Below are 12,475 nucleotides of genomic sequence, written 5' to 3' on the forward strand. Positions count from 1 at the left end.
CTTCGACATTCCAAGCGCCATTGGACTAAATATTACACAACTAGTTAAGTACTCCAAACCTAATAGTTGCCCCTTTAAAAGAGTCTCCTTTACAAATAGGTATAAAGCCCTCTTTTTTTTTCCTTCAGAAAAATCCAAATCCAGAGTTTTTCAAGCAAAATCAGAGCCACCAGGCTTAGCTCTCTGATGTGAGTTAGTTAGTCTTTTGCCTGATTTAAGGTCTCTATGGTTCGCTACCTCTCATGTGCCAAGTCTGCTCTCCAGGGCATAAAACAAAGCAGGTCAGCTCAGGATTCCACCAACACCCACCTGTGTGACCACAGAAAAACCATGAATCATCTCTCCTGGTTCTTCACAAAGACATTAGCTTTGGAGACTGAAGAATCAGAGGCACCCAGCACAGGGTTCAATACGCTACCTGCTGCACTTGCTCTTAGCCAGAACGACTAGGAAGCAATCCTCTCTCTTCTGTTAACCAGTTTCCACATTGAAACCATGCCCGTTACTCCATGAAAGGTAAGCAATGCCTTCACAACTACCTGATTATTTTTAGAACTTGTTCAAATAATTCAGCCTTCCTGGAAAGTCCTTCATTCATGTCCACTAGCTTTTTTCAAGATCCAGGAAGCTTCCCCTGGCAGACTTCTCTCGCGCCTCTTGGGGTGCTCTGTAGCACTCCCTAGCACTTTCAAAACGTCCACCTGAATCATTTTTTCTGTCGATGAATGTTTTTGTCTTACCCCCATCAAACACATCACAAATTCCCTCAGTGTCTTCCGTATCCATTACTGAATACCCTTAAAGGAAAAATTTTCTCCCTGGCTGCCATTTAAATAATGTCTTTGTCCAACAAACAGAAACCCAATGCAATGCATTTGGGGTGGGAAAAACTCTTCACATAACTAGAAACATGTCACAAAGCTTCCCACACTTCTCCAAGAAAGCCACACAATTCAAGCTTGGATTTATTAGATCTAACAGACTCCTTGACAAGTCACTCCCTAGTACAGATTAAAGGAATGGAGATGAAGTCTTCACAGCAGAGAACATTTGCAGAGCACTTAGTTTTCACCCTGGGATCAGAAAACACATTATTTAGAAATAAATAATTCAACAAATCCTTGGCACTGTGACCCACACAGACATCACACAGATATCCTTAAAGTCTCTGAACGTGGGTCAACAATCACAAGCTTACAACTTCATATCACCCTGGAGCATCAACCCAAATCACAGCCTGCTTTAAACGAGGAGAACCAAGAGACCCCCTCACCCTGCACACCCCAGCTCTGTCTCCGAGGCTTGCCTTCAGAACAGCTCCCCAGAACTTCAACTGACATAGGCTGATGAGAATCAGCTGGCTCACTTGTTCCCTCAACAGATACTGGTTAGTAACTCTTGATGCCAGCAACTTCCAGACAAAGAAAAAGAAAATGAGAGAAGTATCTCTTAGTTCTCCCAAATCCTGTGCTTGTCTATTTTAAGGCAAACTAATTCCATAAACAAATCACCTATATATTAGGTGCTACAATTAGTCAAAAGCACACCTGTAATCTCAGCAGTTGGAAACTTGGGGCAGGAAGATTGCTTCAAAGTCAAGGCCAGGCTGAGCTGTGTAGCTACATGGTGAGTTTGAGGCTAGCCTAGGCTACGTAGCAAGATCCTGTCTTGAGAAGGAAGGAAAAGAGGAAGAAGGGAGGAAAGGAGAAACATGTAGAAGAGCAAGTTTTCCACCAATTTCTCAAAACAAAAAGATTGAGATAAAAATCCAAGAACTAAAACAATAATTCAGTGTTGCCTTTGGTACAACAGGAAGGCCCTCCGCAGCTGGAAAACAGAGAGGAGGAGCTGAGGGACTGTATGCTCTGAGGTTTTAGAAGAAAACAGAGCACATCCCTAGTTCACCTCCCGGCTCTGCCAGAGATGCTCCTCCCACAAGAGATCTGAGTGTGCATTGTCCAAGAAAGAGATAGTGGCTTTATTTTATGTCATGAATATGTAGCTGCAGAGGGCACCAGACTGACTGGGCCCAGTTATTTTCGGCTGGCCCCTGGAAGACCACACGGGAAGAAATGCAGATGGGTTCCAATGAGCTTTCTGGGGGCCGCTATTCAGCAAGCTGTCCATTTTAAGCCCAAATGAAACCAGCATCTAGCTTTATCGTCTTGCAAGAAAGGAGCTTGCAAATCCCAGAAGGGCCTGCTTACAAATCTCAGGGCGAGCAACCAAGACAGGGCAACTGCACGCTGGTGCGCGGCCATCTTGAAACCCTATGCTGAAATTGACCGTTTAAGATAAGACCGGCTCATCCTTTATTTTAAGTCTCAGGAATTTTGAGCAGTAAAAATAAACAAACAGCTCTGCTCTCAACTTTGACACTTCTCCTTAAAGCCCAGAGACCAGCAGTAGGGCCGTCAATTAGGTCCAGCTGGAGATGAGATGCAAGCAAAGCCCAGGTTTGTTCTACTTCCTGTTAGCGCTAAGCCAAAACTAGCTGACTGTCCACCTGCCTGGCCACTGCGTCTACAGCTGTTCACTGTCACACCAACAGCCCACTGCTGGCCCTCTAACTGTGAACACCATCAACTGGATAATCTAAAAGCAATGTCATACACACAAAGCAAGCGAAACAGCGCAGCATTCGGTTTTCCTTCGATGATCTGATCACCCACTATCGGGAGCTTTTCAAGGATAGACAGGTGCATATATATTTTTAGCTAAAACTTGTTTATGGCCATTTCTAAAAAAAGAAGAAGAATACAATTTCAAAAATATATATTTATGTGTGAAATTTTATAAATAGTTTTCTCATAAAATTTTACGTTAACTGGGGCCTGGGTCAGATGGCTCAGCAGATAAGAGCCCTGCTCTTCCAGGAGCCAGGTATGGTTCCCAGCACCCACCTGACAGCCCTTAACTGTTTGTAATTCCAGGTCTAGGGCATCCAACGCCATCTTCTGACCTTCAGAGGTTCCTACATACATATTGTGAGATACATGCAAGCAAAACACTCTTGCACATAAAATAAAAACCTTGCTGACGATATAGTCTTAATTTTTACTTAAAAAAAAAAAGGCAGGCGTGGAAATAGGTATGGTAGTTCACACCTGTCGTTCCAGAAGTAGAGAGGCAGAGGCAAGATTGCTGAAAGTTACAGGCCAGCCTAGATTACCCAGTAAGTTCAGGCCAGCCTGGGCTATAGAGTGAGAGCCTGTAAAATAAAATAAAATAGAATGACATAGTTCTTTCAATTCCACATCACCTCCATACCTCAGTACTTTTTAAAGTTATAGAAATAAAATTACTATGTACCACATCTCATATCAGTTACTACACTGCTACATGCCTTGAGAAAAAAAGATGGCACTGATAATACAACACACAGGAGCTCAAAGGTACCGTTCTGAAGAATGGAAATGAATGTGCAGTTCTCTCGGGCATGCATAATTCAGCCCATCATTTATTCACTCCACCAATACCTACTGAACACTCTACTGGACACTGCTAAACACTGAAAACACAAAGCTCCAGTCTCCATCCCAATGGTTAAGTGGACTCTCTCTGTACACGCATTTCTCAATTAAGACGTATTTTTGTACCACTAAGCAGAGGTCACCAAAGCTGTGCAGCGAGGGTCAGACAGTAATACTTCAGCTTCTGTAAGCAGGAACACAAGGTCTGCCCAGTTCCTCAGCTCTACCTCTGCAGCGATGAAAGCAGTCATAAACAGTGTTATTAGATGAGCTTAACTTTGCCCCAATAAAACCTGGTATATACTACAATTTGAATTTCATGTAATTTTCAAGTCACAAAATATTACTATTCTTTGATTTTCTTTTTTGTAACCAATTTAAAAAGTATAAGCTACTCATAGCCCACTGTTCATACAAAACTAGAGGGCAGGGCTGAGATAGACTTGGGTCAGAGGGCTATTTGGGGGTTTTCTTACCCCCCAATTCAGGGACGCAGATCCCTCCGTCTAGACCTCAGATAGGCAGGAGGCCAGGACTAGGTCCTAGGAATCACCATCCATCAGAAGTTTTCATGGTGCTCAGGCACAGCAAACAAGTAACAAGGGTTAATTGTAGTTAACTCAGTGATAAGCACCAGACCTCCTTCAAAGACTTCACAGTTATCTGGGAGAAGTGTACACACTTGTGGCCTCAACTACTTTGGAGGCTGAGGCAGGAAGACAGCTTAAGGCCAGGCATTTCAGGACAGCCTGAGCAACATCGACAGACCCTGTCTCAAACTAAAACAAAACAAAATCACAACTTTCAACATGGCCTGGAGGCAGAAACGGGCAAGTAAGGGAAGAGATAGCGTATATACGATGGCAGACCCTGACAGGGCAGTTGAACAGCAGGAATAACCCAGGCCGGGAAGTGGGGGGAGAAAGAGAAACCTGGAAGGACTCCTGCCTGCCTCGGTGGCTGACATCTGGGAGAAGTGTTCCAAACCAAAGGGCAGCCCTTTGTGCCCAGAAGTGATAAACGTTCAGAGCCTGTAGCGCCGGGCCCAGCGGGACGAGGGCTCTGGACATCTTACCAGAAAACCTGAGGAGCCACTGAGAACTTTTCACTAAGAAATTAGAGATAAGATACACATTTTTAGATCAACTGGTCATTTTGAAATTTGGCAATTCCAATACTGGTAGTTCCCGACTCCTGATGGGTTGCCGGAGGATTTTTTGAGTTTACACTGAAGAAACAGATGAACACTTAGTAGACACCAGCCTTTGGATTTCGACCTGATCTTGTCCTGGGCTACAACCAATGCAGTGCTCTTAACCAACACTGCGAGGGAACACAGCCTCACAACTCTACTCAAGCCCAGGCCTTAACAACTGTTCTCAGGGCACTCTCACTAGGGATGCTGCCCAGGAGGCTAGGTGCATCACAAGCACTTTCAAGTTATAATACTTTCAAATTGCAGTGGCTTTATTAAGGGCATAACTCCATTGTAAATAGAGAGATATCTGTATACGGAGCAAAATGGGACGCTGAAACCAATTTGACAAGATGTGGCAATGATCAGGTAGAATCCAGTGGGGTCCACACTGGTTTTCTTTGAGCTGGACAAAACAGTAAGAAGTGAGTTTAAACATGGCTCCATCCAGTCATCCCATATTAATCATATCCAGGTCACTGGATGTGAAGAAAGAGCTAACCTAAAACACAACTTTAAATTTGCAAACAGTAAATGAAGGATTGGGACTAAGAGATATTCCCTTGGGGACAGTAAGCGGAGTGAGATGCTAAGAATTTGGGAATGTAAGTAAAAAAAGAACAATGGCCTAAGGAAAATCAAGGAAGAAACCCAAAGGAGTCTGGTGTCTCTGAGTCAGTCTGCACGTGAGTTTTTATTTTAAAGGACAAACCAGACACTCTTTTAAGAGATTTGCTAGAGAAACTATTAGCTGCAGAGACCAATCCACTCACTAAGGAGTCCAAGACTTACCTGCACCAGGACTTCTAGGATCACACCTAGAGGAGCCTCGTGGTTGCCTTCATGGAGCTATAAGACATCTAACCACTGACAAGCTGAAAGATTTATAAACTGTAAATTATTTTATAAAGACCTTCTTGCTGTAATACGGTAAAAGCATTACAACTTTAAATTCCACTTACAAGAGCAAAAGCTCTTTGGAAAGGGCCTTCAATCTTCCACACCTTTCTATCAGGCACTGTGGTATGCATTTCTTAGGTATTTTAAAAATGTTTGTGGACTATCTGGCAGTATTATGAGAATGTATGCACACAGAGAGGGGCTACATGATAAAAAGCATACCCAACTTCCTAAAAGGATTTAGAACTGAAATAACCCAAAGTTACTCCTCCCACACCAACATGACCAAGGATAAGCTGATGGAGAGGGACTGCCTCAGAGCTCTAACTTTTCCTCTGATGTGTATGCTTTCTTCTGGGGGCCTCAGAAAATGGGGAGAAGGAATTTGCAGAGAAAGCAACGACCTGTAGAACAAGGAAATAGCCAACAGCAACTCTTATAAAACTGTTCAACTACTGGCCATTAAGGAACAGCTCCTTAACTTCTCAAGTTGGAACCTGCAAAATGTAAATCAGGCCTTTGTGAGACAGACTAAAATAGTGTCCCCTCGGGGTGCACAAATACCACAGTGAAGTCACCAGCTTGAGCTACTCCCCAACATAGGCAGAGCCCGTATCACAAAGATTGTTCCAGGAGAAACAGAAAAACTGCTGTTTGTTTCATGTTGAACATTAATGCACACTCATGGGAGGGCCAACGTGTTGATTCTGACTTAAACACACCAGACACTTCACACAGACAGATTAAAGAGCTTCCTAGAGGCACCATCCATCCCTGAAGCTTATGAAGGGCCTGGAAACTGGGTTACAATGCTAACTTTGGAAGCTCCATAAACTTTGACAGGGCTGCCTACGTACACAGTTTCTTAACCTAATTGTTTTAAGAATGAGAAAAGGCTACCTTTTTGCAAGATCAAAATCCTGCCTGCCAAGTTTCCCTTCACAATAATTATCACATTAACTAAAGAGGCTGTTTAAGAAAAATCAAATCCTACTTTCAACAGGTCCCCAGTACTAGAACTCACTTATAACATTATCATCAGACATAAAAGTTACACTTTTAAAACATCAACTAAGTAAATCTATACAGATTACTCAGGAAAGACAATCTGAAAGCAAAATAGAACTTTTTGGGAATGGGTGCCTGGTTGAGACTTCTCTCCACATCAGGCAGAAAACACAGCTGTGGTTCCCAAAGCAACTTTAACTCTTCATATCCAAAGATGCACTGGGCCCTGAAACTACCATGTCACTGCCTGTGGAAGTTAAGTAATGGCCGCTGTCAGAATCCATGCTCCTTCTCCTCCATTTCTTACATCACGTGATGCTATTGACTATAAGGATCTAATTTGTACCTGTCAAATGTTAAAATGCAATTCGGCCTCCCCCATAAAAAAACGATCACACAATCCAGTATATGAACATTTCTGAAGGGTTACATAAAAACCCGTCACCAGTGGTCTCCCAGCTGTGGAGGAGCTTAACAAGCAAAGACAAACTAACTACCTTGTGGCTATATGTATTATTTGAGTGTATCTCGTCATGTCTCGTTTTCATAATAAAAAAAAAGTGACTCATGATCACCGCCAAAACATGTATACTGCTTGTAACTACTTAAATGTACTCGGACTCCACAATTTTTTCTCTAAGTTTGGAGGCAGGGTCTCTCTCACTCTATAGCTTTGGCTGGTTTAGAACTCGCTATGTACACCAGGTTGGCCTTGAACTCACAAACATCCGCCTATGCCAGCCTCCCAGAGTGCTCCGACACACCAAACCCTAGACTTGATTTAAGTTTTGCGGTGAGTAAAGTTCAACATCAAAAGGAAGGCTGGGAAAGCGGTGGCTGGGCCTCTTCTTTCCCACTGCTCACTTGAGTTTCACATGCTCGGTAGGGGCAAGGCACAATATGCATCACTTGTTTAAGGGTATGTGAAATCTGAACTGGATGGGAGATTTAATGGATGCACAAAACAGTCATGGTACTTGACTCCATGGGAAATAATTAGTTAGCTACAGCCCACAGAGTAACTGGAGTCAAGGAGTGAATGCGCTGAATATCAAAACACTCTGATAGGCCAATCCTTGCCTACTTGCCCTAAATTGTTGAGTGCAGCATTCATGCATGCATATATACCCGGTCATTTAAAAAAAAAAAAAAAGAGGTTGGACAGAAACCAGAAACATCAACCCCATGACACATAAAGCTCTCCCCTCCCAACCTACTCCTCCGCACACATTTCCTCCAGGACATCATGTCCAACCCAAGAAAAAGTACGGTAAGTCCAGTCAAGATTTCATATGCTCTCCAACTAAAACATGTAAAGCACATGTGTTTACAATAACTATACTGCTATGAAAATATTGTAAATCTTTTTAAACCCACTGGGCGTGGTTGCTTGCACCTTTAATCCCAGCACTCAGGAGTCAGAGGCAACAGATCTCTGTGAGTTCGAGGACAGCCTGGTCTACAGAGTTCCAGGCCAGCCAGAATGAGACCCTGTTTTATGAATGTCACTTAGCAACCAAGGGACTTTTTCAGCAAAATCAAGGGCAAGCATATAGAAAATGTCATGTTGCAGTCGTAATGAGGTGAAAGAACGCTTTGACCTTCTTAGTAACGGCCCAAAGAAAACATGTCTGGCTCCCAACAGCAGCAACCCAACTTGACTGCTACTCCTACCCTCGCACACTGTCTCTGCAGCAGAGAATTTACCAGGTGGTAGTCCACCCCTCTCTGTAATCACCTGAAAGAAACCTCGGGTCCTTCCGCCCAGAGGAGGAGGAAAGCCAAGATTGACAGCCTATTGTTCAGAACTTTTCAGCTGCATCTCAGGCACTGGGAGGCATCAAGGCCTTTTCTTTGTTTTTTTGTTTTGTTTAATCTGAAAATGGATTAAGCAAGACTTCAAGGGGATTCAGAATTGAACACACACAAACACACACACACACACACAAAATCAAGTAAAAAGTTAAAAATAACTGGACATAGATTGCAAAACTCATTCTGGGCAACTTAAAAAACTTCCAAGATCCTTAAAACAGTAGTCCCATGAGACCTTGTACCTGTCCCAAGACACTGCTGCTACACTTCTATATAGTTCCAATGGCTTTAAAAAACCAAACTCATTTCTTTATTCAGTTACTGAAAAGCAGAGGCCTCACAGTTTCATTTTATGAACTTGCTTTCAAAATGTTCCATCTGCTTGGTGACTCATGCACAAATAAAAAGGTGTTTACTACAAAGGGCACTAAATACTGCTTTTCTAGAAATGTATTCCACACACGGTAATTTACACTTTTTAAGGCACTTTCTCTAATAAGTCGTAGTCCTTCTCTGAAATCCTGAAACAATGTTTGGGGGTGCTAGAGAGCAATGGGAAGAAAACTATGAAACCATGATCAAAGAATCACTTGCCTACAAAATGTCCCTTTCAAACATCGCAGATGTTATTAGCTCTATAGAACTGCCAGGCTTTGGACGGGCTTGAGGCAACCTGTTCTCTTTGGAAGTTAGTTCTTTAGTACCAGCTACTGGTAAAATCAAGTGCTCCAAATGCAATGGGATGGAATCACTACACATCCATAATCAGTTTCTCATACTTACACTGCACGATTGAACACAACCACAAAATCTTCTGTTTGCTTGTATGTCTCAAAAATTGAGGAAAAACTTTCCTCAATCAAGCAGGAACTCTGACCCATTCAGATAATCACAGTCTTTCCCACCCATGGTTCTGTCATGAAGTTTCCTACTATTCACCCCTTTCCTGAATTCTAAAACGATGCCTGTTTCCACACTTGCTTGGATCAAAGCGAAAGGGGAGACAGGGAGGAGAGCCTGGGAGCCTTTTTTACACCGGAACGAAACTGCCGGCAATTACAGTGAGTGTCTTCATTACCTTTTTGTTTTCTCTCTACCGGGAGCAGCAGCGAAACAGCTCTTAATTAAGGCTGAACAGCTCTACAGAAGAGTAACTTGAAAAGTGAACTTCTACTTTAGGCAATACCCGCAGTAAAGGCATTTGCCCCCCTCAAATTCCCTAATCAGAGCTAAGAGCAATCGCTCTCAACCCCGGAGAGACAGCTAAGCATTTTAAAGACAAGTGTTTAAAGCAGACCTTCAAGACTAACGCAAGCAAGCGTTGCGATAGTCCTGCCAGGATGGGTGTTTCATTAGCCCTGCAGCGGGGGAAAGGGAGTGGGGGTGTTGGTCCAAAATCCTGACTGCTGAAATAGAAAATAATCAACGGAGAAAGAATCCGGTTGCGTTAGATGGAGTAAGAAAACAGAGAGATGCCAGAGTGGGACATGGTGGCCCTCACCGGATGTTCAAAGCGAGATGAATTTTAGAAGTTGGAGAAAGGAATTTCTGTGTGTGGCCCACGCTGGAGAGCAGACCGTCAGCACGCGGCTGGACAGGCCCCTCGGGCCGGACCAGAGGCTCCATGAAGGCACAGCCCCGGAGCTGGGCCGAGGGCGAGAAGTAGTGGGGAACAGGGCTGTCACCGCTTACCCAGGTGCAGCGTGAGGTTGATGGAGTTGGGGTACTGCACCCCGGCCAGCATGGTCTGGCTTTGCCACCAGGTGGTGTCGGCCTGGTTGTTGTAGTCGGTCAGGAAGGCTGCCCCGTGCTGCAGGTGGAGCTGGCCGGCGTCGCACAGGTGACAGGACTTGGTGACTCCGGTCACCCCAGTCTGCACGCAGTACTCCTCGGGCGGAGTCCCACACGTGTTGGTAGCCACCACGGTCACGTTGAAGGCGGCATTAACAAACTCCGGCATGCAGCGCTGCGGCCGGCCGCCCTCATCCGCGCACTCGTCCATGGCCGCCCGGACACAGCCCGCCGCAGCCGCCAGCACAGCCAGCAGCGGCCACAGCCGCCCCCGGGGCCGCAGGGCCAGCTCGGCCCGCCCGCCGCCCGTCATCCCACCACGCTCGGGCCCTCGGCGAAAGCTGGGGTGGCCGCGCGGCTCTCTCTCCCTCCGCTGCGGGTCGAGGCCGGGCTGTGGACCGGACTGGCGGCCGAGGAGCGGGCGCGGAGCCGATGGGTGGGCGTCCGAGGCGAAGACCGCGCGCTGCCTCCGCTGCCTCCCGGTGTGCAGCTCGCACTGTGCGCCGACCCCCGACTTCCGAGCGCGCACCCGAGAGCGCGCCCCGGGAGGAAGGAGCAGGGGGTGGGGTCTGCCGGGTGGGGTGGGATCTGGCGGAGGAGAAAACCCAAGACCGGCCTCCTCAGCAGCTCACGCGGGCCGGGAGCGGCTCCGCGCCCTACGCGTCCTCCCCAGCGACTCCCGGCGGCGGCAGGGGCAACCGCGGGTGCTCCGGCCCTGGAGGGCGGTGGGCCCGAAAAGGGAGGTGGGCGGGGCCGGGAGCGAGAGGGAGGGGCGCGGGGTGGGCGGGGCGAGGGGCGCCAGTGGGAGGGGCGCGAGGTGGGCGGGGCCGGGAGCAAAAGGGAGGGGCCACGAGATGGAAGATGAGCGGGGGCAAGAAGGAGGGCTTCTGGGTGGGCGTGACTGAGAGGTGGGCTGGGCGAGGGTATAAGAGGGAGAGGCCCAAGGTGGGCGGGGAGGGAGTGTGAGTGACGGGAGGAGGGCGGGGCGTAGGGTGTGGGGCGCGGGGCGTTGCATGCTGGGAGGGCAGGGGCCTCGGTGGAGATCCCACACCCTGCGGGAATCCTTCCCCTGGTCCCTCCTCCTAAGAGGATCTTGCCCTGGAGGGTATCGGGGACTCGGAGGGGATTCTAAAGGGCGACGCGGGTCGCTGAGGTGGCTCGGAATCTGCCTTTTGACTTTACGATGACTTGGACCGTGGCCCAACCAGGTGTCAGTCCTTAAGGTATAGCCCAGCCACTACCCGGCGCTGGGGCCTGAACGACCCCGCAAAGGTGCGGCGGCCTGCGTGACCTTGGTCTCGCCCGACGTCCTAGGGAGATGCCTCCTGTAGCGCAGGACAAGCGCTGAATCCCGCTGAGAAGAGAGATCCCGGGGTATCCAAGGGGCTGGGTCCGACCTCAACTTCAGAGTCAATTTTGTGATTTCCTTGCTCTAAATTAAAGTGTAGTTGTCATTTGCCCGGGCCAGGAAGGAAGTGAGAAGGCTGGGAATGGAATGACATTTTCCCCCTGGATATGCAGACTCGCTTGGAAATTCTTCCACTGTTTTGTTTGTGGTTCCCAGCTTGCCTTTAAAAGACTCGAAATTATCTGGAGTCTGACATCTTCCTTTTCGGACCTGCTGAGTCACGGAATATTATCAGTGCCAGAATGACTCAGTTTGCAGGGCCCGAGCCAAAAGATCATGAGTTTTAGTCCCAGATCAGAACTACCTACCTACAGGGCTGATAGAACAAGCAGACAGGGAAAGAGAGGTAGCTATAAAAATGAGCCCGCTGAGAGCCGGGCGTGGCAGCACACTGCTGTAATCCCAGCCGAAGATGCAAAGCAGACCCACAAAGTAAACGCTCCAGAAGCATTTTTAAAAACTTTTTGGACCTTAATGATACAGTGATAACAATAAATACGATTTTGGCTTCAGTAAGCTTTTAAAGATAGGGATCTTGATATCTACAAGATGGCCCGGAGGCTTAGGCACCTGTCACCAAGCCTGATGACCTGAGTTCAATCCCCAGGGGCCTCATACCTACTCCCAAACCCACACCTAGGCACTCGCGTGCCCACATATATAGACACACACAAAACTAAATAAATAAATATAATTGTTTTAAAGATGGAGTAGTGAACATATGAAACAATGAGAGTTCGGGTCAATGTTAGGGTCAGGAGTCCTATTTAAGAGGGCCTTAGCCGGGCGGTGGTGGCGCACGCCTTTAATCCCAGCACTAGGGAGGCAGAGCCAGGAGGATCTCTGTGAGTTCGAGGCCAGCCTGGGCTACCAAGTGAGCTCCAG

The 12,475-nt window shown here is 46.9% G+C and overlaps 1 protein-coding gene across 1 annotated transcript in view; it reads right to left on the bottom strand.

Moving 5' to 3' along the window:
• The window catches only part of Lamc1 (laminin subunit gamma 1), a 123,017-nt gene extending 112,252 nt beyond the window's left edge, over window positions 1-10,765 (bottom strand). Inside the window, exon 1 of the mRNA XM_006979923.4 lies at window positions 10,084-10,765. Within this exon, the coding sequence (XP_006979985.1) occupies window positions 10,084-10,495 (412 nt within the window). The 5' untranslated portion in view covers window positions 10,496-10,765. The remainder of the gene's footprint in view (window positions 1-10,083) is intronic.
• Between the last annotated feature and the right edge of the window lie 1,710 nt (window positions 10,766-12,475).

Source organism: Peromyscus maniculatus, chromosome 11 (assembly GCF_049852395.1).
Source record: "Peromyscus maniculatus bairdii isolate BWxNUB_F1_BW_parent chromosome 11, HU_Pman_BW_mat_3.1, whole genome shotgun sequence".
Taxonomy (NCBI): domain Eukaryota; kingdom Metazoa; phylum Chordata; class Mammalia; order Rodentia; family Cricetidae; genus Peromyscus; species Peromyscus maniculatus.